The sequence below is a fragment of the Tubulanus polymorphus genome, chromosome 8 (assembly GCF_964204645.1).
Source record: "Tubulanus polymorphus chromosome 8, tnTubPoly1.2, whole genome shotgun sequence".
Lineage (NCBI taxonomy): Eukaryota > Metazoa > Nemertea > Palaeonemertea > Tubulaniformes > Tubulanidae > Tubulanus > Tubulanus polymorphus.
In genome coordinates, this window is record NC_134032.1 from 738,414 (window position 1) to 764,823 (window position 26,410).

The window sequence follows — 26,410 nt, forward strand, 5'->3', positions numbered from 1 at the left end:
TTTATGCGGTTAAATCCTATTAGCGGGTTTAAGCTCAGCCGACACAGTTTCTAATCTTTATCAAATAATCTTAAGCCTTATTAGTCAATCGAACTGATCCGGGCACTGATCTCATTCTGAAGGGTGAGTTAGTGCTGACGTATCCATTCCGACGACGTGTCGGTAAAGCATTTTACTTTTGAAATCTGAGGACGTTCTCGGGACACAGTCCGCGATGAGCGCCAACTACAACCAAAACTATACGATGAAACGATGGCCAAATTTAATGGGTCCAAGATACCCCAAAACGCAATTCTAAAGATTGCAATGAAACCAAGCCTCAAACTTTTGGGTGAAGCTATGTGAAACATGCCCAAAAAATTGAGGACAGGGCCCAGTTTCACAAAAAAGTGAACTCAAATTTTTGGTGTAATTGCCAGTCTTTAATGAGGACAACAATTCAAACTTAACCGGTGACACTGGGCCCAGATCAAAATCCGAAATCATCGCAAAGGAACGAACACAAAATCAAACCGTTCTTATTTTCATCAAATAAAAAAACACATTTTTTATTCATATATAAAAGTATTTCATACATAAATAGCACCAAAATTCAAAGAACTGCCACGAAACTTCGACGCGCGATCTTCAGAGCCTCACCTGCCGCAGATGGTGTCTCCCTTAACGAACCGAACCAACCCATTCGTATATTGAAAGTTCATATTTCTTAACAATAGAAACTGTTTATTAAAATAAGAAAAACTACCAATCGTTTTCGTCGTCGGATGATTCAGTTTTCGAGTGAAATATCGAAGCAGACGACATGACGTCGCGAACTTGTTTACGCGGGTTCTCTTCGAGCGTCGTCTCGACGGCGCCCGTCTCCGATAGCAACCACTCCAACTCTACAAAACAATCAACCATTTACACTTTAGAAACATCTCTTAATCTACTTGAATGTTTTATCTTCAGGGTCCAGTTCCACGGTTCTGAGTTAGGATTTGACTCATTGAGTTAACTCATTGAAAATGAACAAACTTTAACTCTAACTGACAACTGCGGATTTGGGTTCTGTTTTACAATAACTTTATGATTATGAATCTTGTCTTAAAACTTTTTAATGAATATTTTCATCAGGAATTTCAATGTATTTTTTTCAGTTTACGGTAAACCTAAGTGAGACGCAGTTTAGTGCCGTCTACAAATATTCACTACCCTATTAACACAGGGTGTGATCTAAGCACTTGTCCGATTGTTCGGGACAAGTATATTCTCATCAGGGCAAGTAGGTTATCATTATCACTTGTCCCCCGGGCTAGTGCAATTTTATGTCACAAAGCTTTTTCCCACTCGATGCAACGGATGATAGCGCCACCAATCGGACTGTCTGTGTAGGGCAAGTATTTTTAGGAAGGCAAGCGAAATTTCAGATATGCTTGCCACCCGGGCAATTGGCTTTCATTCCTTAGATCGGACTCTGCAGAGTCCTAGATTCAACATATGTAGTGCCGTCTATAAATACTTATTATTTTTATTCCTTATTGTTATTCATTATCATTATTATTATTCTTATTTTGCCCGAGGGATTGAAGCGATAAAATACGAACCGTCGACAGTTAGTTTCGTTGTTCCGATCGACAGCGGTCCGATGAACTGTTTCTTCATCTCGTTGTCGCGGTAAACGAAAATCGTCGGCAGATTTTTATCCGGATAATTCTGAATACAAACGTCCGCTTTGCCCTTCAGGAATTTCGTCGACGCGAACTTCTGAGCTAACTTCGATAGATGATTGTTCACTAATCTACACAGGGGTATCCTAGAAATAAAGAGAAATATCCTAGAAATACTAACATATCCTAGAAATGAGAGAAATATCCTAGAAATAATGAAATATCCTAGAAATACAGAAATATCCTAGAAAAAGATGAATTTTCTAGAAATAGATGAATTTTCTAGACATAGAGAAATATCCTAGAAATAGATGAATTTTCTTGAAATACAGACACATCCTAGAAGAGATGAATATCCTAGAACTAGAAGTATCCCAGTAAAATTACAGACTATTTTTAGAAATACGGAACTAATTTAAATCTCTGTTCCTTCATCGGTCCAAACTTACGCGTCACTGTAGACATGGACGACGACCCAGATTCCATCTCCGGCTTTATTGACCTCGGTGACCCAGTCGGACTTTGAGATTTCCCGCACGTCTCCGAATCGGCATTGATTCAACTTCTCCTTCATTTCTAGAATCCTCTGACGTCTGCCGAGAAAAAATAAATTATGCAAATTAATACAACAATCGAAAATATGAAAATAATGGAGACCGTTTCAGAAATGGGTGTTGTTTTAGTGAATGGTTCTCTGAATTGGGAGTTTTTAAGACAATTTCGAAGGTCTAATCCTCGGAATGAAAACAAACATGTTTGATCTCGGGAACCATGTTTCATGTTTCACATAAAAACACACGACTGTACATGGAAACGCTCGGAAACATGTTTCTGTGTTTCCCTGCATCGTGTGCATCGGGATTAACAAACTTGTGAGGGACTGCTCCGACGCTCCTGAATGACATCTAGCTAGATACCAACCTGTATTCCTCGAACATCCTTTCATCTTCATCGGAAATATCATCTTCATTTTCATTCAATTCGTTGAGATTCATTTCGCCGTAGTCTTTACCTGAAATCACCATCGATTAAACTGTTTAAAAACAAGGTAAAGGCCACGCACAATAGATGGCGCCATAATACACATAGGCCCTAGTGAAAATTGGTTCATTTTTGATGGAATATTGACGTAGTTGGTCTACTAAAAGGGGAGACATGGACTACACCAGAAAACGCAGCAGTCTACTCGAAAACATGGACACGGACTGCTTAAAAATACGGGCGCGGACTGCTTGAAAAGTTGGACATGGACTGATTAAAAACTTGGACAATGGTTTAATAAAAAGAAGAAAATGGACGCGGATACGGACAACTTGAAAACACGGATACGGACTGGTTTACACTGTAAATACCTGTAGTTTTATCTTGTATTGTCTGTTCGACCATTTTAACGACATCATCCTCGGTTATTTCCGGTTGTTCTTTATCAGGGATGATTCCTTTAGCTCGTAGTACGTCGTTCCACTGCGTGTCAGCGTTCGGGTCCTAAAATAAAATACACATCACCAGTCAATTTAAATATAATAATAGATGAATAAACGTTTTCATGGGTTTGGGATAAATTGGGACTCGATATTCATTCAAATTTTTCAGTTTACTGAAAAGGTATCGTAAATAGAGGTGTAATAAATATTGATTGAATTGAACTTGAATTTCTAGTTCGATTCCTCAAGTTTTAATCAGAAATCATGACACTAAAGATTTTCATAGGTTAAAGACTGGTTGAGGCATTATTTAGACCGAGCTATCAGTAATCAACCAACAACTTCAAAAGTGCCCTAATTTTGTCTAAATAAAATGATTGAATTGAACTTGAATGAGCCGGTTCGATTTATTCTTCGACTTTTTCTGTCATTTTCTAAAAAAATATCCGACTAAAACAAAGTGGAATTGAGGTGGATTATCGAATTCTTTGTTTACCTGCATTTTCAGTCGATTTCAACCGGTTTTGAGCGAGTAATCCTGATTAATTCGTCTAACTTCGAGAACGTCGGTGACTAATTGACTTACTTCCGGGATGCGTAATTGTGATTGCGCATTGGATATAAAATGGCCGCTCGGAATCGACGCGATTTTCGTCGATTGTCGTCGGATTATTCGCTCTAATGACCGAGGTAAGAATCGCCGAAGCGGTCAGCGGTTCGATTCGACCGGATCGGATCGCTTGGCTCGGGATTCGAACCCGCTCGTCGATCCGGGGAACCCCTGCAACTGGGAAATCCCTTCTTTTTCACACTGGGCAATCCCTGCTGCCGTTTTCAATTACGTCATTGCCGATTAATTACGTCATTATTGTAAACAAAAACAAAGAAGCACGTGTTTTCATCTAATTCGGTTTAAATCGTCTGTTTGTTTTTAGGATGTGGAGATTGTTTGGATATAAAATGTCTGAAAACACACCGATCCCCGATGACCCGACGACAATAACGACGACCGCGGAAACCTCCGCCGCAGACGACGCCAACAATGCGCCGAAACGAGTTACCGCGGCGAGAAGATCGTCCAGTAATTCGGACGCGATGCCGCCCCCGTGCTCCACCTCGGCGGTCGCGTACGCGAAGAAGAATTTGCCGATACGTCCCGGAATCGTTTGGGCGATCGGGGCGCGACTCGAGATCATGGACGAATACGGAAAATGGTAAACACTCCCCGCAACCCTTTACCTAATAAAACGCTTCAGCGCAGCTTCACTTCAGTGCGGTGTATCAATCAGCAATAGAATCTGCTAGTACACTTTATCGCTGTGTATTGATTAGACTAATATCTACTGAAAGATGGCAGCACCTGTCAAACACATCTACTACGCCACAGTGCGGTGTATAAAGCAGTGTTAGATTTGGCTAGTACACCGCACCACTGTGTATTGATGTCATTAGTTACTAGTCTTAAAGCTATTGAAACATGGCTGTAATGTCATTAGTTACTAGTCTTAAAGCTATTGAAACATGGCAGCATCTTTAGAACACAGGTTCTACGCCGCAGTGCGGTGTACCAATCAGCAATAGACTTTGCTAGTACACCGCATCGCTGTGTATTATTGATGTTTTTAGTAACTAGTCTTATAGCTTTTGAAAGATGGCAGCTATTGAAAGATGTTTCAAACAAACACGTCTACTACACCACAGTGCGGGGTATCAATCGGTGATGCACTTTGATAGTACATCGCATAACGATGTGTTGATGTTATTAGCGACCAGCTTTTAATTCTATTGTAAGATGGCAGCACCTGCCTGTCATACGTGAAATATATAGGCCCTATTAGTGACTAATGATACATCGCATCATAGCGTAGATGCCCTATAGCCGTATTCCAGTTAAACAACGCACTGGGGTGAAATTTTTGAAGACTTTGAAGGCTAAGCACCGAAAGCTTAGCCGGTCATCATAATTTATACCTAATATATATGTTATATCTTTACCATTATCATTATGATCTTTACCCTTATCATTATACACACCCTAATCATTATCATCATGATCAGTGGCCAGTTTTATAGACTGGTATCAACTTAAACCAGGGGGCTAACTTAATTCATTTTTCAATCGAGTTAACCCCTGGCTTGAAGTTAATACCAGTCTATAAACTGATCCCTGGCCTATAAAAGATCATCTGTACCATATTTCAACTTTTACTACTTTATCCTTATTCCTCACTTTGTCGTCCGTTAAATCTTTACCTCCCTTCAACAGGGCCCAGGGAACTAGGTCCTTAATTCCAGAGGATCGGTTGCATTTTATTGTGTGAAACTTATATGGCGAATTTTGTTAAAATCTATCGCAGGTATTCGGGTAGAATCGCTGAAATGGACGAACGTAAGAAGCTAGTTCTAGTTCATTACGACGGTTGGAACGTCAGATACAACGAGTGGTTAGAGATGGAAACAGAAATGATTCGACCTTTAATTCGACATTCGGATCGCAACGACGAGAAACAGGCGAAACAAATGGTGAGCGATTGATTTGAAACCAACAGGGGCAGTTTCGCAGTTGTGGCTTAGATATAAGATCAGTCTAAGCTCATTTTGTTTCTATAACCAATCTAACAACTTAAGACCAGTCTAAGCTCATTTTGTTTCTATAACCAACCTAACAACTTAAGACCAGTCTAAGCTCATTTTGTTTCTATAACCAACCTAACAACTTAAGACCAGTCTAAGCTCATTTTGGTTCTATAACCAATCTAACAACTTAAGACCAGTCTAAGAGCAACTTAGTTCTATAACCAATCTAACAACTAAAGACCAGTCTAAGACCAACTTAGTTCTATAACCAATCTAACAACTAAAGACCAGTCTAAGACCAACTTAGTTCTATAACCAATCTAACAACTAAAGACCAGTCTAAGCTCATTTTGGTTCTATGGCCAATCTAACAGCTTAAGACCAGTCTTTATATTTCACACCGCTCATTGAGCTGAAGTCACAAATACAAATGATATGATCTATTTTTGTGCAGATTTTCAAAGTGGATGATGAAGTTTTGGGTAAATGGACCGACGGTAGATTCTACTCCGCTAAAATCATCGCTCTTCTCATGAAAGACGGTAAGAAGCTTATGACAATTTTTCTAATAGTCTGGATCCAGTCACACAGTTGTGAATAAGAGTTAACTCTGATTTCTGGACCCAGTTTCACGGTTGTGAGTTGAAGTTAAAGCCCTCGACTTGAAATTAGTTTATTTTCAATGAGTTAAATCTAGATTCACTTGGTCCGTATTTTCGAAATTGAAATTAAGATTTTTTCACAAAATTTTTTCAGAATTGTATGAAGTGCTGTTTGACGATGGGTTCACCAGAAAACTGTCTCCGACACAAGTGAAAGCCGCCGTTCCAACTTCTAAGAAGGTAAAATCTTAAGTTATAAAAGAAAATGAAATTTCAGTTTTATACAAATTGAGATCGTAAATTAGCAAATCTTTCGGGAAAGCGATAACGTTTCAATGCGAATCAAGTTCATGATTTCCAAATCTTTTACATTTTCTGGTTTACGCAAACAATCTTCATAAATTTGCTTATCTTTCGGGAAAAGAACCATTTCTCTTTATATGCAAACGTTATGCAAATTATATGAATAAATTTGCATATATTTCAGAAAATCGTGTTCATAAATTTGCGTTTGTTTCAAATAAGTGATTTCTGTTTTATGCAAATTATATTCATAAATTTGCATACCTTTAAAAAAATAACTATCTCTCTTTTTATGCAAACCCTATGCAAATTATATGAATAAATTTGCATATATTTCAGAGAGTCGATTCGTCGGAGGCGAAAGAAAGCGATTATTTCGAAGGTTTAGATAAATCGGCAACCGTCACGAAGTCCGGACGAAAAGCGACGTTAATAACGACGGCGTTGATGAAAGAACGTCGTCGGAGTTCGAATTCGAACGTCGGAGATAAACGCGAGCGTTCGCTGTCAACCGGATCGCAGCAGTCCGGCCGGTCACGTTCGCTGTCGAGGAGCTCCCTGCGGGAACGATGCGTATCGGGCGGTTCGGACGCGGTTGAACCGGCGCCATCTAGTGGCGGACTCGCGGATATCGTCGACGGGAAAGCTTCGCTCGAGCGGGCGGAATGCAACGCGTCGAGTCCTTTAACCGAATCGGCGAACGAGATAAAGAAAGAGCAGACGGATGAGAGTACGTCTGCCGAGAAGGTCACCACCGTGTCTCCGAAGAGCAAAAAGGTCAAGAAGAAACACAAAGACGGCCTGGATTTCGGAAAGAGCAAATCGTCGAAAAAGGCGACGAGCAACGACGAGGGCGGCTCCGGAGAGAAGAAGAAGAGATCGTCGGACGCGGGATCGAGCGAGAAAAAGAAGAAGAAAGAGCGACGATCGAGCGAAAAGAAAGAGAGACGACGCAAGTCGGGCGATCGACACCACAGTACGAAAGAAAAAATGTCACCCGTGAAAAGCGGCGTAAAAACGGCGTTGAAGTTCGAAACGGGTGATTCTGGTAGCGACGCGACGCCCCCTGGTGGTGATTTGATGAACGATGCTTCGCCATCTCCCCCGCCGCCGCAGCCCGAGAAGAAAAAGGTGATCATGACCGCGGCGTTTCGCCGGGAGATGGAACGTCGCGAGAAATTAGGGGAGAGCGTCGACGTGGAGCAGGTTCTGAAGAGTGAAACACCGGCGCCCTCTAACCAGCAGACGACGGTAACACCGGCGCCCTCTCACCAGCCGATCGAACCACCTGTGCCCTCGAATGCACAGACAGGACCGGCGTCCCCTAACCAGCAGAAGACCGAACTATTAGCACTCTCTAACCAGCAGACAGAGATAGGACCACCGGCGCCCCCTGACCAGCAGACGGACGTTCGAACAACAGTCGGCCAATCAAAACAGATCGATGAAGAGAAAGGTTTGTAGGGATTCTTTAGAATTGTCTTTTATAGAAATGAAGAGCCCTTTTAGCCTAAAAAGTTTCGCTTGAACCCAGTATCAACTCAATTACCTTTTGATGCAGTAAAACATCCGGTGTCAGTTCCATAGTTGAGGTTTAATACCTGAAGGGGTCTTAAATCTTAATACTGGTCTTAAAATGTTAGATTGGATATGGAACTTAGTTGGTCTTAGCCCGGTCTTAAGTCTTGAGCCCTGACTATAGACCCAGCCCCAGGGGTCATGGCTTAGACTGAATACCAGTCTGAGACCAACTTAGTTCTATAACCAATCTCAGCTTTAAAGACCAGTCTTAGCTGTTCTGTAGCCTGTCTAACGATTTAAATCAGTCATAAGATTGAAGATGACTTTAGGGCTTAAGTCATGACTATGCATCTGGGCCAGGGCCTATCTCCATCTATAAATCAAGGCCTAGGATTATAAAGCCTCTATTGATGATGATCTGTTTTTCAGCCGTCTGCTCGATAGCGTCTGCCGCTGTTGTAAAGGAAGCACCGACTGAAATTAAACTCGAACCGAATGAAGAACCCGACAATCGACTCAACGTTAAAGCGAGAGAGAAGGTATGCATTAAAAATACGGCGCAAGATTTTCAGATTATGCCAAATTAAAAAAATAGTTTTTGATATAGGGCTAAAAGATGATACCTTGTTTTTCCTAATCAGTCGGGTCACTTTTGTAAACCGCAATAGAATTTGTAATCAGTTTATTTCTATAACTGCCGGGTCTGTTATTGCTTAGAGCCTGATCATGATTTTTAAAAAAGTTATGTAAAACGTAGATATTAAGCTCAGAGAAATCAATGCGAAAGAAGGTATCCATTTTTGGTCGCGAAGTCAGTGAATGGTTTGGGAAAAAAAAGCTAAAAAGCAGGGACATTTATTGAGATCGCGCATAAATTAAATAGCTAGATCACGCATAAATTAAATAGCTAGATCACGCATAAATTAAATAGCTAGATCACGCATAAATTAAATAGCTAGATCATGCATAAATTAAATAGCTAGATCACGCATAAATTAAATAGCTAGATCGCGCATAAATTAAATAGCTAGATCGCACATGAATTAAATAGCTAGATCACACATAAATTAGATAGCTAGATCGTGCATAAATTAAATAGCTAGATCACGCATAAATTAAATAGCTAGATCGCGCATGAATTAAATAGCTAGATCACGCATAAATTAAATAGCTAGATCGCACATGAATTAAATAGCTAGATCACGAATAAAATCAAACAGTTTCCGTCCATGTCTTAAGTATTTGACTGCGTTAATTGATTGGATTCTTAGCAGATCAAGTCAGGGAAATAAAAGTGGCCACCCTGAAAAAAACTTTTCCAAAAATGTTCCTTCGCGTGAAATCCTAAATGTCTTCACGATTTATTTTCAGCCGTCGTTTGACGATATTTTGCCGCCGCCGTTTAAAAAACAGCGTTTAGATTCGTCGGTTAGTGAACCGACGACAGCACCAGTCGCGGAAGCGCCACCTACGATACAAGACTCGCCGATGGAAGTATCGGAGACGTCGCCGTCGCCGAGTAGGAAGAAATACCCGCGTCGAGACAGGCGCGGAAAAACTGGCGCGAAACCGTTGAATTCTACGCCAGCTGCCGATCCGGGCGCGGGCGGCGACTCGGCAGCCGCCGGACTAGCACCGGTGGCGCCACCGGTGGTCGCGCCGCCGTCGTGCAGTAAGGCGTTCGTCATCGAGGAGGACCACAACCCGTTCAAATGTCCGTACGACGACTGCAACAAGAGTTTCCGTAAAGATCGTCTGCTCGAGTACCACATCAAATATTACCACGACGACGACAACAACAGTAAACCGGTGCTGCCACCTAGGAAACGACGCAAAACTACGAGCATCTGTGAGTTTCTGTGATTCTGCTAAAACGGGATGGGGGCGCCACTTACCTGGAATCAGGGAAATTAGTTGAGATCACCAAGCCCTACTTAAGCGCCTGAGACCCCCTAAAATTACTGGGTGACCCATTTATGTCATAATTAGACCCTCCTAAAATCTCACTTAAACGCATGAGACTACTTTTAAAATCACTCTAGGACCCACTTATCTAGGTCCACTAGGACCCACTTATGTGCCTGAAACCCCTGAACAATCAATGTGGCCCATTTACTGACGTATGTGATACTGCGACCTGGGTCACGTAAAATCTCACTGACACTGACTGTAGCGCCCGATATCCCCTACTGCCGGTTGCATAGTCATGGCTTAAACTTAGTTCTTAATCCAATCTAACCACTTAAGACCAGGGTTAAGATTTAAGACCACTTTTGGACTTAAGCCAGGACTGTGCCCTGAGTTGGCCCCTGAAGTACGATCAAAACCCCCCTGCTTGAATTTAACACTCTGGGTCTGGTTTCACAAAAATGATCAATTCCTAAATCAATTTGATGTGAATTAGCGAGGAAATTAAATCAATTCATGGATTTTGTGAAGCTGGGCCCAGAATCAAGTAAAGGCTCCTGTAACACCTGTGTCTATTGTTTCTGCAGGTTCTACAGACTCGGATATGTCGATCCAGTCCGGGTCGATGATGCTTCAACAACAGCAGCAGCAGCAGCAGCAGCAGCAGCAGCAGCAGCAGCAGCGTAGTAGAACGAGGACTGTATCGACTCGCAGTGAGGTCGACGTCGTACACGGAGGAGGAACCGATGAGGAATACGAGGTCGTTACCATCGACGATCACAACACCAACAACAGTACGTATTGCGGTAACTCGCGCCCCTCGAGCAGATCCTCGCGTCCCTCGAGCAGATCCTCATGATCCCTACGACTCCTCAATTCCTTTTAGAAACCCTTTAGCGCAAAATGCTTTTAAAACGTGCTTCAAAACTCATTCAATTTGGACAAAATACCCGAAACTCTGTTAAAACTCCTTCAATTTTGAGAAATAGGCAAATTGAGAATTAGAAATTTGTGTCTAGTTTTTAGTTGTAAATTAGACTACCCCTTAATCGGTGCAGTTAGGATTTGTTTTTATGCATTTAGGTAGCAATTAAGATTAGAAACTGAGTTCATGTCGAGTTAAGGGGTCGTAATTTGCTTGTAAAACCACTGAATTAACCGTTTACCGAGATAAACAGTACTGATTTAGTCTACGCGAGGCACTGAAAATATCCGAAATGCCCTTCTTTGAAAGACAGAAAATGTTGAAATGAATTTGAAAACTGTTCAAATGTCTTATCCGGCAAAATTTCCTGAGGATTTGCCTCAAAAGATTGTTTCCTCGGGATCATGAATGCTCTGTTTCGGATATTCAATTGTACGCGCATTGAGAATTTTCTGGAAATTTTTTGAAAGAATTGCCATTTACTTTGGTAAGGCAGCAGTAAAAATTGGACCCTGGATCCACTTCTGTGTAATTGGGATATGAAAGTGATGCAGAGGCTTTCTTAAAGTTTGAAATTTTCTGCATGAAAACTCCTTACATCCAGGAATGACTGAATTGTGGGGAACTTAGGGTAATATCAGTCCGCCTAAACCATATATTTCTAATTGGTATCTTTACGTAATACGTCTGCTTGTTATTGTTTTAGTTCACCACCAGGTGGCAGCACGAGAGCGTTACGAATCGCTGGGCTGCGAGTCGATCGACGTCACCGAGGACGAACAGGTCGACCCGACTCGCGAGGAAGAGGTCGTCAACTGCGTCTGTCTCGATAACTTTGAAAACGGTCTTATGATACAGGTAATTAAACACCAGGGGGCGCTTTGAAACGTTTAACCCCTGCTGGGTTTTCTGGAAACTAATCGTGTTTTTTTTTTCGTCAGTGTGAGTTGTGTTTATGTTGGCAACACGTGACCTGTTTGAGTCTCCCGGAAGATGCTCTGCCCAGTGAATATATCTGCATATTCTGCGTCAGTCCTAAAGGTATTTACAAATCCTAGGTTTCTTAAGACCGGGCTTTAGTTGTTAGATTGGTTATAGAACCAAAATGAGCTTAGACTGGTCTTAAGGTTGTTAGATTGGTTATAGAACCAAAATGAGCTTAGACTGGTCTTGAGTTGTTAGATTGATTATAGAAAATCAGCTTAGACTGGTCTTAAGTTGTTAGATTGGTTATAGAACCAAAATGAGCTTAGACTGGTCTTGAGTTGTTAGATTGATTATAGAAAATCAGCTTAGACTGGTCTTCAGTAAACTGGTTTTAAGTTGACTGAATAGTTATAGAACCACAATGAGCTTAGACTGGTCTTAATAAGTTATTTAACTGAAATGACTTCATTCTGGTCTAAAATGTAAGTCCAGACTCAATTGATCGTTTGTTTTGTTCAGGTTTGCGTAAAAGTGCTACGTTCAGCTACGATCAGGAATGGTTGAAAAACGGCGTTTTACCGAAATTCAAATTTCTGACGTCGGACGCGGTGAAAACCGATCACCAGACGGCGCTACTGAAAGGAACTAACAGTCTCATTGGTGATATTCACAATCTCAATAAAGTGCTGCGCGGCCTTCGTCAGAAAATTGCTCTTGCCAGGTAGGATATTGAAATGGGAATAAACAGAATGGAGGGGTAGCTAGGCTTATCCTCTCTTGATGAGTTATTCGATGACATGATTGGGGGATTCATGAAGGCGACCATCTTTACTGGAAGCCTGTGTGAGGGTAACTTGATGATGTCATAAGGTGATTTATGGAGACAACCATCTTAAGAAGTTAATTCTAGATCTTAAAATGACGTCAAAGAGGATTTATATTTCTGGAAAGTTTTAGATCTTTAATTAAATGATGGATTTATGGAGGCAGCCATATTTCATAGAAAGCTTTAAATCTTTTAATGATGTCATAGATGGATTTATGGGGGCAGCCATATTTCATAGAAAGCTTTAAATCTTTAAATGATGTCATAGATGGATTTATGGAGGCAGACATACTTTCTGCAAAGTTCTTGATCTATAAATGATGTCATAGGTGGATTTATAGAGGCAGACATATTTAATAGAAAGTCCTTGATCATTTGATGATGTCATAGGTGGATTTATTGAGGCAATCATCTCTTTGGTGAAGTGCTAAATCTTTATAATGAGATCATAGGGGGATTTTTGGAGGCAGCCATCTTAATGAAATATCGTTGAACTGTTGTCTATATTATTTTCAGTTGCGACGATCATCCGGACTTGAAAATCTGGTCGAAACACTGGGAGGTCGAACAGGAAGTGCCGATTGACCAGGACGCCACGGCGAATAAAGACACTGAATCCACGGCGACCGTCGACGAGGTCGCTAAAAATATCACCGAGTTCACCGATCTGTTACCAGAGGGCGCCGCCGTCGAAGATGAAGACGGTATCGATTTGTCGATGGACGTGGATTCGGTCGAGCAGACGGGCGTCAGAGTCGGGTTGAGTTTAGACAGCGGTTTAACGACGGCAAGCGCGCAGGAGATCGATCTCAGCGGACAGCTAGATGCGTTTAGCTTTCCGACCGCTAGTCAAAATCAGTCGAATCTGGAGTCATCGGCAGGTCGAAATGAGTCAAATCAAGAGTCGTGTGCAGGTCAAAATGAGCAAAATCAAGAGTCGTCTACAGTTCATGAGTCGAATCTGGAGTCATCTACAGGTAAAACCGAGTCGAATCTGGAGTCATCTACAGGTCATAAGGAATCAAATCTGGAGTCGTCTGCAGGTAAAATTGAGGTGAATTTGGAGTCATCTGCAGGTAAAAATGAGTCAAATCTAGGGTCATCTGCAGCTCATAATGAGTCGAATCTGGAGTCATCTGCAGGGCAAAATGAGCCAAATCAAGAGTCATCTGCAGTTCAAAACGAGTCGAATCTGGAGTCATCTACAGGTCAAAACCAGTCAAATCTGGAGTCGTCTACAGGTCAAAACCAGTCGAATCTGGAGTCGTCTACAGGTCAAAATGAGTCGAATCTGGAGTCGTCTACAGGTCAAAACCAGTCGAGCACTGGCAATGAAAAAACTCTTGAAAATCTCGATGAGAATCGGGCTCCGACGCCCACCGTGATAGAAGAACCATCTTCTGAAGAACCGCGTAAAACCGAACCTGGAAATACAAACCACGAATCAGTGAACCCTGACGGTGATGAATTAGAGGAATCTATGATCGATGACGAGACAAGTTTTAAATTACGAATCGAGGAAACGGACGAAGAATCGAATTCAAGTTTGATGTTTCTCGATCGAAGTCGATCGTTCCAAACGAAAACACCGGTCGTCGACTCAATGCCGGTCGATGACTCAATGCCGGTCAATAACTCTCTACCCATCAAAGACTCTGTGCCGGCCGAAGACTCTGTGCCGGTCGATGACTCTCTGCTAGGTGAGGAGTCAATGCCGGCCGAAGACTCTGTGCCAGTCGATGACTCTCTGCCGGTCAATGACTCTGTGCTAGGTGAGGAGTCAATGCCGGCCGAAGACTCTGTGCCAGTCGATGACTCTCTGCCGGTCAATGACTCTGTGCCAGTCGATGACTCTGTGCCAGTCGATGACTCTCTACCGGTCAATGACTCTGAGCCGGTCAATGACTCTCTGCTGGTCAATGATTCTCTGCCAGGTGAGGAGTCAATGCTGGTCGATGACAAACAGGAAGGGACCTGCCAACAAGAAGTGACCCCTGAACGGAATGTGACCAATACGTCTGATAATATTGCTAACCTTGACCCGGTCGATACGCCCGCCATCGCCGACCTTGACCTGACCGAAACGTCTGCCGTCGATGACCCTGACCACGGTGATGTAAGCGAAAATAAAATGGATGAGGAGTCGACGAAGAACAAATTCAAATTGGAGGACTCCGATCGGTCTCCGGACAAAACTGACGTTGATACGAACGAAACCTCAGCGAAAAGTGAAGTCCGCAGTTGTGAACCGTGTTTTAGTGATTCGGATTTGATTACGAGTAAAAAAGATTCCGCTCGTTCGTTGGACAACGGTCTCGTAGATTCGGCGGAGCGATCAGAAACGATCGCCCGACCATCGCGGGGAGCAGACGACGATACTAATCAATCGTTAACCGATCACACGTACTTCCCTCCGACTTATAAACATTCTCCGGCTCCGACTGGAGTCCGGCTTACTGGTAATAGTGTGTGGACACCGGTGAAGGTAAGCTATTATTATACCCGCAGTCCACCGTGACCACTGGTGGATCTAGCTTAGGTTTTGGAGGCTCGGCTGCGGAAGGGCACCTTTTTCATGGACAATTTTGAATTTTAGGGGCCTGAGTCAATTTGGGGCATCAAATCCTTCTGTGCACCCACAAAATATGATATTTTGACATTTTAATGAAGAATCATTCATTAAAAATAAGAAGTTTACCCATTTTCTATTATTCAAATCGGCCACTCTAATTACTTCTATAACCAGAACTTGTAAAATAGAAGGGCACTTCTAAAATCATGAGTACTGCTCAAGCGTTAGTAGCCCTAGGCTGGATCTGTGCCTGGTGACAATATGGCTGCCGATATAAATCCCCCTTCAACGTCATCTAATTATGCATAAACGCGCGTGCAGAAAATGCCTGCCTCCATGAATCCCCCTATGACATCATCTAAATGCCACCAGTGATTTCGTGTACGGATACTTCTGAAGATGATGTGTCTACCTCTATTAATCTCCCTATGACATCATCAAATTGTCTACTACTGATTTGATCTAATAGACACTCTTCAAAATATGACTGACTGTTATTTCATTGTCTTTGAAATAAGGATGTCTCTTAGAGACCTATCTAGAGAAGATGTCTGCCTCCATAAATCCTCCTATGATGTCATGAAATAATAGTCAGAGACTTCCTAATCAAAATGGCTGTCTACAATGGCTCCTCCGATGACATGATTCAATGGTGGCAGAAAATCGTTTTCTAGGTTTTAACATGAGGATAATTTGATGATGTCATAGGGTGAATTACAAATACTGAAATCATATTTACGTGTGTTAATCTCGTTGACAGGGATCGAATTTAGATGTGGTCGATGATGAGGTCGACGATGAACTGTTAGAGGACGGCGACGATGACAGTAACCTGGTGGAGATGATGCCGATCGGTCAGAACCCGACGGACGAATGCCGACAGAATCTGCTGTTACACATCATGTCGCTGCAAGATGAAATCGATAAACGACTCGATTTAATCGATGAACAAGTGACAGGTACAGAAAAATATCTCATTGATGAAACGCTCGTCCATGTTGTAAAGATAATATAAAATGCCCACTAAGAATAAAAAGAGTCTGAAATGTTTCCTTGAGCTAGTGTAGTTTATTCAACGTTTCCACTATATCCTAATAGTCATCTTCAGGAATACTGATGTTGTCCTCATTATAACCATTGATGAAACACTCTGAGTCCGTGTTGTAAAGATAATATAAAATCCCTGCACACTAAGAATAAAAAGAGTCTGAAATGTTTCCTTGAGCTAGTGTAGTTTATTCAACATTTCGACTATATCCTAATAGTCATCTTCAGAAATACTGATGTTGTCCTCATTATAACCATTGATGAAACACTCTGAGTCCGTGTTGTAAAGATAATATAAAATCCCTGCAAACTAAGAATAAAAAGAGTCTGAAATGTTTCCTTGAGCTAGTGTAGTTTATTCAACGTTTCCACTATATCCTAATAGTCATCTTCAGGAATACTGATGTTGTCCTCATTATAACCATTGATGAAACACTCTGAGTCTGAGTTGTAAAGATAATATAAAATCCCTGCACACTAAGAATAAAAAGAGTCTGAAATGTTTCCTTGAGCTAGTGTAGTTTATTCAACGTTTCGACTATATCCTAATAGTCATCTTCAGGAATACTGATGTTGTCCTCATTATAACCATTGATGAAACACATCTCTAAGTCTTTGTGGGATTGTTTAAAGTATTGTATGATTTTCTAATTCAGGGTTGGAGGAAATCGAAGGCCCGTTCCCCGGAGCGTGTGAACCGACGAGCGATGATCAGGACGTGCTCGCCGATTTACCAGTCGTTAAGAAATCGTTTAAAACTCTACTACTCGACCTCGCGAAGGTCAGGAAGTTCGCCTCGATGCCTTGAGTCACCACGCCTTGAGTCAGTTCCACAATTTTGTGTTCAAAATATCACTCTTTAAAACCCTTTCAGTGCTGACTAGTTGATGACCGCGTGCTGGAAATGATTTGAAAATTTTAGAAAATTCCACCGCAGTGCGGTGTATAACAGGCATACCGCTTTAGAGTGTCTACACCGCAGTGCGATGTATCATAAGTAACTAATATTTCACTATTGACTGGTGCTGCCATCTTACAATTGGATTAAAACTAAAAACATAAATACACCGCATGCAGTGCACTAGCAAAGTCCATCCCCGATTTTCTGCACTGCGGTGTAGACACACTGAAAGGGTTCAACAGGGTTTGCACTGTTTGCAGGATTTTCTATGTTCTAACGTATTTTGTCTCGGAGTCTAAAGAAGCTTGATAATGATTTATATGTTCTAATTGTGTAAATATAGTCGACAGATTCATCTGTGAATTGTTGAATAAATGCGGATATATTTGTTACTAAAAAGTACGAAGTAGTTCAAGTTTGTGGTAGGGACGTTTATAGGTCTCTTCAGGGGCCTGGCCCTTATGATGTGGTCAGAAGAACACCAGACCAGCGTGGACCTGCACCCATTGTGTGATATTCCTAACTCCATCCCTTGTGCTGATACCTTGTTTGTCCTAATCAGACGGGTAATTGAGTTATCAGATCATTTCAATAACTGCCGGGTCTGTTATTGTTAGGCTAATATGAAATGATACCTCGTTTCTCCTAATCAGCTGGAGTAATTTTGTAAACTGAACTAGAACTTTGTTATCAGTTCATTTCTATAACTGCCTGGTCTGTTATCGTTCGCTTGATCATGATTTTTAAAAACAAGTGTACAGGGGGCGACCGACCAGCCGGGTCAACTCGAAAGCTCGGCACAAATGATAAACTTAATGTATCACTTTTCTGGGCCTAAAACATCAATTTCCAATCTGTTTTTCGTAGTGATAAGGTTCAAACCAAAAGGTCTTCAGGGTTGAATCAGAGCAGAGACTCTTTCCATTCATACGCGATAATTTTATTGCTAGGAGTTTAGCAATACCTATCTTGAAGTGGTAAGATTACGAATTAGGAAAAATGGTTCAACAGGTTTAGACGACCCGCATTACCGTAAGAGATAAAACTTTAGCTGGCAAAATTATAAAAACTGGGCCACGATACGAGATAAGGTGAATAATGTCATGAGTGAAGACATCAGTGAAGATATAAGTGAAGACATAAGTGAGTCAGCACCGAATATCACCTGACTGTTCCTGTATATAAAACCCGATACAACGCCCATAAGTTACATATATTTACTTGCTGGTGTTGATCGCGGATAAGGTGTAAAAATGGCGACAAGCAGTTCGTATCGGTTTGAATTCTCTGTAACGTTTAAAGGGCGAAAAGTGAAAGTTTATTCAGATGAACAGAATGAGAACAGAACCGTCAAAAACTATTTCTATCATCCGCTGTGTGATTTACAAACTGATCAGATAACAGTTGACTGTAATGTGTTGTATCTGCCGGTTACGATGTGGAGTGAAGAATTAGAGAACGTTATTGAACAGAAACTAAAAACTAGTGATACTGAACAACAAATTTCTGTACAGATGATGCTGTTTGATGAGGTAAGAATCTCATAATGATGCAGGATAGTAATAGAGAGCACTATTCTACTCAAATATTTTACTACCCTTTCATTTATTTTAGAATAGCTAACTATTCCACTATTCTAATATTCTACTCAATTTGATTTATTGCGACACTTCAAGTTTTTAGATGACTTTTCCTATATTCTACTCAACTTTTCTACTTTAATTTGGGGTTTAGAGGATATGGTTTTAAACCCGGGTTGGGAGGATATATGGTTTACAGACTTAAACTTGAGGGTAAGGTTTTAGATGTGTTTAGGGTTTAAAGATGCATAGAGCTTCGGGTTAGGATTTACAGTTACGTAGGGTCAATAGAGTTAGGATTTAGGGGGTTGGTGTTTAGAGGAAAGGATATATAGGGTTATGGTTCAGATGAGGGTTAGAGTTAAAAGGGTAAGGATTAGAAGATAAGCGTGTGGTTGGTTCGGGTTTAGAGGGCTGGTTTAGAGGATTACCTTGGCTTTAGAATAGTAAAATAGTAGAATAGTATCATAGCTATCACGATCGTAACGATCGTTAGAATAGTGATCATGAGTAATAGGGAAAGTGTTGTTTCATACCAGAGGTCGAGCTCGCAAAAGCTCACTCACCCTCTCAACCTCTGATATGAAACAACACTTTCCCTATTACTCCTAATAATTTCATAAACATGAACATTATTTTTATGAATTTCATTGATTTCGAATAAAAAGATATGTAAAATAGATGGACAATTAAAAGAATATAAAAACGAACGAGTAATTAATGATTCTTGATTTTTAAACATAAAAGTGTGAGTAAAGTGTGAGAAATAATTCATATTCTAACATTGAATATTTATATTTGAATGAGTTAGATTCATTTTAATAAAAATTTTGTTATAAAAATGAAAAAAGATTAAGAAGAACCAAAATTCAAAATCGAAATCAAAGAAACTAATCACTTATACTACTTTGAAATAGTTATAGTAATTTGAAATATCTTATTTTGAATTACTCATACAGCTTAATCTTTTTTCAATATTAAATCATTATTCTTTCCATAATTGATGTGTTTGATTGTCTGATAATGTTTTGATTTATGTGATTTTAAATATTTGCCATCATCTAAATTACATTGAATACCAATATCTTTAAAAGAATTATTATTAAATGATTCACATTGGATTTCAGTATTTGATGAATTTTCATTATAGATGATTTGTTAATTATCAAAATTAAAATAATATAATTGTCGTTTTTCAAATTCTTTAGTTTATTATATCATTGTAATCTTTAGAAAGTATCAAATCATCGTTTCTTTCATTAAAAGGGGTTTCAAGAATATCTATAATTTTTTCATCTAAATTACCTTTACAATTTAAAACTGTATTGAATATTTTAGGATTTTTGATTCCATTATCTTAAGTATCTATGAGTTCAGTAATTAAATATGTTTCTTTTGATAATATTTGATTATTTATAGTAATATTATCTATTTTATATTGTCTTCCATACACTAAATTTGTTGCTGTTTAACAGTGAAAATAAGTTATTAGTTTCTTTGATTTCAATTTTGAATTTCGGTTCTTCTTAATCTTTCTTCATTTTTATAACAAAATTTTTATTAAAATGAATTTAACTCATTCAAAATATTATCAGACAATCAAACACATCAATTATGGAAAGAATAATAATTCTATATTGAAAAAAGATTTAAAGCTGTATGAGTAATTCAAAATAAGATATTTCAAATTACTATAACTATTTCAAAGTAGTATAAGTGATTAGTTTCTTTGATTTCGATTTTGAATTTTGGTTCTTCTTAATCTTTTTTCATTTTTTTAACAAAATTTTTATCAAAATGAATCTAACTCATTCAAATATAAATATTCAATGTTGAAATATGAATTATTTCTCACACTTTACTCACACTTTTATGTTTAAAAATCAAGAATCATTAATTACTCGTTAGTTTTTATATTCTTTTAATTGTCCATCTATTTTACATATTTTTTTATTCGAAATCAATGAAATTCATATTAATAATGTTGATTTTTATGAAATTATTAGGAGTAATAGGGAAAGTGTTGTTTCATATCAGAGGTTGAGAGGGTGAGTGAGCCTAGTGGAGCTCGACCTCTCGACCTCTGGTATGAAACAACACTTTCCCTATTACTATCATGGACATAATAAAAATCATAGAATATTAAGATAGTTAAGTTATTTTAAATCCTACCATTTTGGTACAGTAGAATGGTTGAACAAAGTTTTGGATAGCGATAGAAAGAAACCTTTTACCGGTACAGAAATGTATTAAAGAATAGTTTGAATAGTTGTGCGTCATTTTCATCTTCAGTTTCATCATCATCACCCACGTGTGATACTAGACAGGTGACCGCTGCGAAGTGAGAATCAAATAGAAATGTCGTTTTCTATTTCAGGTGAAATTAGAATGGAGAGCAGCGCCCCCTGGTGTTGAGATACCGGATCACGGCATCCCGTTCAATCATCAACCGCAGAATCAAGTTTTCATCGTGAAATGTAAAGATGACAAAACGGCTGAAAACTACAAATCAGGCCTCGAACAGTTTCAGCAATCGATACTTGCGGGTCTTAATGTTATCGGTTTTGGTCAAGACGGGACACAAACACGGTATAAAATGAATACAGGAATATCGGGCTCTGCTACTGTTACTCGACAACAACTTGTAATACTGGAAGCAAGACTGAACAAACGCATTGATGATGTCATAGGCAGAAACAATAGCGTTAAGGCGTCAATTGATGACCTCAAAGGGAGAATTGAAAAAATGGAAAGATCTTATGATGATGTTATTGATTCATTGGTGCCCCGTAAACAGGTTCAGATAGACTTCACACCACACCTAGTGACGTCATTACCCGGTGAACAGGCGGGTATTATATATGCGCAGTGGTACTGCAATGAAGATTCGTTTATACATTACAGGAATGATAATTCAGTAAACATGACATACATAAAGTGTGATTGTGAAGAGATACAAGGACTCGCTACTGATAGTGACGGGTTTCTGTTTGTGGTCGTGAAGAAAAACAGTGAATTCATCCTGAGAAAATATAAAGATGATGAAAAACTGTTTGAAGAAGAAATCACTGATATCCTGCCTGGAGGCTGTGAAACCCTCATAATCCGTGATCGCAATATCTATGTTCATACAGGAAGAGACGTTCAGGTTTTATGTTTACTAGAAAACCCTGAAAACAGTTTAATCGATAGATGCCGAGTGAAGAAATATCAGCTCCCGGGTGGAGATAACTATTCCATCAACTGTTTAGATGTCGATTCAAAGGGACGCATGTTTCTTTACTGTCACATGACTCACAGATTACTTTTTCTAACATCAGAAGCAGAACTGATCAGTTGTATCAATACGAAGGATTGCGATGAACTAGAATTTGATCCATGCGAGGGATTTCCGTGTGTGATTAGTAATAAACATGTATTACTATCAGTATGCTCAGTGACTGATAACAGAGGAACTGTGATTAGTATCAGATATGATGATGATGGGTTTATAGATCCCCCCGGGCGTATAGTACTCAACTCTACAGACAGTATGACGTATCAGATACATCACGTGTTTGACAGTGACGCTGTAGTTATCCATCACCGTGATATCAGTAATAAACAGCAATCTCTGAGATTTTACAATATAAACACTGTATTCGATCTGAGGGCTATGACAAAAGAAGTCATCGGGAGAGTTCATGAAGTGGAGAGATCTACTGATGACGTCATAGGGAGAGTTGATAAAGTGGAGAAGTCTACTGGTGACGTCATAGGGAGAGTTGATGAAGCGGAGAAGTCTACTGGTGACGTCATAGGGAGAGTTGATAAAGTGGAGAAGTCTACTGGTGACGTCATAGTTAGAGTTGATGAAGTGGAGAAGTCTACTGGTGACGTCATAGGGAGAGTTGATGAAGTGGAGAAGTCTACTGGTGACGTCATAGTTAGAGTTGATGAAGTGGAGAGATCTACTGGTGACGTCATAGGGAGAGTTGATAGAGTGGAGAGATCTACTGGTGACGTCATAGGGAGAGTTGATAGAGTGGAGAGATCTACTGTTGACGTCATAGGGAGAGTTGATGAAGTGGAGAGATCTACTGTTGACGTCATAGGGAGAGTTGATAAAGTGGAGAGATCTACTGTTGACGTCCTAGGGAGAGTTGATAAAGTGGAGAAGTCTACTGGTGACGTCATCGGGAGAGTTGATAAAGTGGAGAAGTCTACTGGTGACGTCATCGGGAGAGTTGATAAAGTGGAGAAGTCTACTGGTGACGTCATCGGGAGAGTTGATAAAGTGGAGAAGTCTACTGGTGACGTCATAGGGAGAGTTGATGAAGGGGAGAGATTTACTGATGACGTCATAGGGAGAGTTGATAAAGTGGAGAAGTCTACTGGTGACGTCATCGGGAGAGTTGATAAAGTGGAGAAGTCTACTGGTGACGTCATAGGGAGAGTTGATAAAGTGGAGAAGTCTACTGGTGACGTCATAGGGAGAGTTGATAAAGTGGAGAAGTCTACTGGTGACGTCATAAGGAGAGTTGACAAAGTGGAGAAGTCTACTGGTGACGTCATAGGGAGAGTTGATAAAGTGGAGAAGTCTACTGGTGACGTCATAGGGAGAGTTGATGAAGTGGAGAAGTCTACTGGTGACGTCATAGGGAGAATTGATAACGTAGAGATTTCTACTGGTGTAATCGATTCATTGAAGTTCAATAAACAGTTAGATACAGACTTCAGACCCCACCTGGTGACGTCAATACCCGGTGAACACGAGGGTGAACAGTCACGTGTTATATGTGCGCACTGGGGCTCCACTGATTATATATATAGTATGAATGACGATAATGAGATGAAGAGATACATAAAGATTGATGGTTGGATACAAGGACTCGCTGCTGATGGTAACGGGTTTCTGTTTGTGGTCGTGTGGAAAAACAGTGAATCCATCCTGAGAAAATATAAAAATGAGATAAAACTCTTCGAAGAAAATATCACTGATCTCCTGTCTGTAGGCTGTGGATCCTTCGTAATCCGTGATTACATTATGTATATACAGACAGGAGATAGTAACATTCATGTTTTACCTTTACGAGAAAACCCTGTAAACAAATTGATTGATAGAAACCGAGTGAAGAAATATCAGCTTCCGGGTGGAGATTACAAATATATCAACAGTTTAAATGTCGACACGCGGGGACGGATATTTGTTTACTGCTCGCGGACGCGTCGATTATTGTATCTAACAGCAGAAGCGGAACAGATAAGTTTTATCAATATGAAGGATTTCGGACTAACATTTGATCCGCTTGTGGGATCCCCGTGTGTCATTAGTGATAGACATGTATTACTATCTGTACGCTCTAATACTGGTAACAGAGGTGCTGTTATTAGTATCAGATATAATGATGTGGGGTTTATAGATCACCCGCGTATAATACTGAACTCTACAGACAGTAGGACATTTAACATACATCACGTGTTTAACAGTAACGCTGTAGTTATCCATCACTGGGATTACAGTGATAAACAGAACTCATTGAGATTTTACAATATAAACACTGAATTTACTCTTCCGATTTAGAACCGAAGTCTAAACCGGTTCTAGGGTTCCAGAACCGCGTGTATAGAATGAATGCTACTCGTGAATATTGCTTGGATATAGAGGGCGCTGCAGGCGCTGATAATTGATCTGATTATTGTATCTATATAAACTGTAACCGGTCTGTAATGAGAACTATATATCCGCTAAGCGACAGCTATCAACGTGAACCCAGAACCCCCATCTTGCTGACTTTCTTTTAGTTCGATTCATTCAATATCAATACATCACGTAATTAGCCGAGAAGATACACAATATCCGTGTATGATGATGACGAGAGAAATCCCACAATAACGAAGCCAAGATTGAAAAATTCTATATCAGAATTTGACGGTACGCCTGATGATGGCTTCGCCTGATGATGGCTAACAGTTAGCCGAAACGTCGCTCCTCAAATATAATCATTCTGATATAGAATTTTTCAATCTTGGCTTCGTTATTGTGGGATTTCTCTCGTCATCATCATAATAATTGGAATAACTAATGGACTTCTACAATGTTCAATTGACAAAAATTAAGAGAAACACGGCTGATATTGCATACAAGGGGAGGGGTTCACTAAATGAATTAGCCCAATGTGGAAATACCGTAGAAAGTTGTGTTTTAAGAAACTAATTCAAACAAGTTCAAGTTGTTTTTTTTAATTGTCGTGAAGTCTTTAACCGTTTCAGAGCTCTGACTACATAAATATCCTAAAGTGCTGGAGATGATTTGATAATTTTGAATTCTTTTTTATCAATCAACATTTCACTACGCATTCTCTTAAATCCTTGGACCGTTTGCAAAGACAACTGATTTTTAGTACATTTTTTGGCTAGACTAGTCAGTCGAATGCTAACCGAAAATATTTATCGGAAGTGTCTAATATGTGAGGTAGGGGGGGGGGGGGGTTCAGGGTTCATATTTTTTGAAAAATTTGTAAATTTTACTATACCTTAATATTCATTCTCCAAGTGTTTAAAATTATCATCATCAAATCAAGTTCACATTTTTAGGAAAATATTAATCTCAGTCACATGTTGGCCTAAATTCTAACTTTATATATATCCATTATCCGAGTATTTTATCAGCTTACCGAATTAAGCGCACTGATTACAATTTGTAGAATACAATATATGAAACATTGAATTATCATTATGATTTAGCATTAGATGCATTTTGGACCAAGCTTATTAGCGCATCGTGTGTCGCCAATCATTTTGTTCCATTTCGAAAAACAGAAAATTAACCTTCTTTAGTTTTTCTGCCTGAAAGTGCATGTATTGTATTATCAACGATGCTTTTTGTCTCTATTGGTCCAAATGTAAATATGTTGTATAAAAACAATTTGATCTCCGATTATGTACTTCGATTTCTACAAACAATTCTGTAAACTGAACCGCTGATCACACAACTATATTTGTACTTCGATTTCTGATTTCAAAATCAAACCGCCTGTTTCGCTCCCGGCAGGTGTGGTGGGTTTGTAAGGGACACTCAATCAAAAAAAAAATTTACCAACCAAAACAGGGTCAATCCCTATTTTATGATAAAATTAAATGATCCTATAACAACTACGTATCAAATTGAGCTCCGTTGTTTTTTGTTGTTGTCTGAAAGTGAATGGTTGCTTATTTATGATCATGACTTCAGGATGCCTCTAAAATTCATCTAGGATCTTTCAAAAACCACATTGTTGTCCAGGACCCAGTTCCACAGTTGTGACTAAGAGTTAACTCTGAGTTAAAGTTAGTTCATTTTCAATGAGTTAACTCAGAGTTGAATCTTAACTCGGAACTGTGGAACTGGACCCTGGGATCATAGGTCCTACTTTGATAAACCAACCACAGTCGATTAGATGTACTGCCGGCAGTCCGAGACCTACAAATAGTGTGAACTTTCCTTATTAGACTCACAACTGTGGAACTGGATCCTGATTTCAGAGTCAACTCTAACTCACTGTGGAAGTGGATCCTGATTTCAGAGTTAACTCTAACTCACAACTGTGGAACTGGATCCTGAGTTCAGAGTTAACTCTAACTCACAACTGTGGAACTGGATCCAGAGTTTACAGTTAACTCTAACTCA

At 39.8% G+C, this 26,410-nt stretch overlaps 3 protein-coding genes across 3 annotated transcripts; 2 read left to right on the top strand and 1 right to left on the bottom strand.

The window, feature by feature from the left end:
- Positions 1-554: 554 nt before the first annotated feature.
- On the bottom strand, positions 555-3,838 carry LOC141909577 (phosducin-like protein 3). Its single transcript, XM_074800042.1, has 6 exons — positions 3,570-3,838; positions 3,002-3,134; positions 2,571-2,661; positions 2,099-2,242; positions 1,587-1,795; positions 555-884 (listed from the first exon to the last, which is right to left on the bottom strand). The coding sequence occupies exons 1-6, from the start codon at positions 3,573-3,575 to the stop codon at positions 742-744; spliced, it is 726 nt and encodes a 241-aa protein (XP_074656143.1). The 5' UTR covers positions 3,576-3,838; the 3' UTR covers positions 555-741.
- On the top strand, positions 3,693-17,557 carry LOC141909967 (uncharacterized). Its single transcript, XM_074800653.1, has 15 exons — positions 3,693-3,763; positions 4,009-4,287; positions 5,431-5,596; positions 6,105-6,192; positions 6,407-6,492; positions 6,895-8,011; positions 8,506-8,615; positions 9,448-9,925; positions 10,572-10,778; positions 11,616-11,767; positions 11,851-11,950; positions 12,356-12,557; positions 13,179-15,147; positions 15,995-16,193; positions 16,938-17,557. The coding sequence occupies exons 2-15, from the start codon at positions 4,010-4,012 to the stop codon at positions 17,087-17,089; spliced, it is 5,304 nt and encodes a 1,767-aa protein (XP_074656754.1). The 5' UTR covers positions 3,693-3,763; position 4,009; the 3' UTR covers positions 17,090-17,557.
- A 790-nt stretch (positions 17,558-18,347) lies between these two features.
- LOC141910146 (uncharacterized) lies at positions 18,348-25,898 on the top strand. Its single transcript, XM_074800869.1, has 2 exons — positions 18,348-18,714; positions 21,140-25,898. The coding sequence occupies exons 1-2, from the start codon at positions 18,436-18,438 to the stop codon at positions 24,323-24,325; spliced, it is 3,465 nt and encodes a 1,154-aa protein (XP_074656970.1). The 5' UTR covers positions 18,348-18,435; the 3' UTR covers positions 24,326-25,898.
- The last annotated feature ends 512 nt before the right edge of the window (positions 25,899-26,410 follow it).

Coding starts and splice junctions, on each gene's coding strand:
- LOC141909577 (XM_074800042.1), bottom strand. Junction 2,243..2,570: donor AGGATGTTCGAGGAATACAG/GTTGGTATCTAG, acceptor TTTTCTCGGCAG/ACGTCAGAGGATTCTAGAAA. Junction 1,796..2,098: donor GTCCATGTCTACAGTGACGC/GTAAGTTTGGAC, acceptor CTTTATTTCTAG/GATACCCCTGTGTAGATTAG.
- LOC141909967 (XM_074800653.1), top strand. CDS start 4,010: ATGTGGAGATTGTTTGGATATAAAATGTCTGAAAACACACCGATCCCC. Junction 6,193..6,406: donor CGCTCTTCTCATGAAAGACG/GTAAGAAGCTTA, acceptor AAATTTTTTCAG/AATTGTATGAAGTGCTGTTT. Junction 8,012..8,505: donor ACAGATCGATGAAGAGAAAG/GTTTGTAGGGAT, acceptor TCTGTTTTTCAG/CCGTCTGCTCGATAGCGTCT.
- LOC141910146 (XM_074800869.1), top strand. CDS start 18,436: ATGGCGACAAGCAGTTCGTATCGGTTTGAATTCTCTGTAACGTTTAAA. Junction 18,715..21,139: donor AGATGATGCTGTTTGATGAG/GTAAGAATCTCA, acceptor TTTCTATTTCAG/GTGAAATTAGAATGGAGAGC.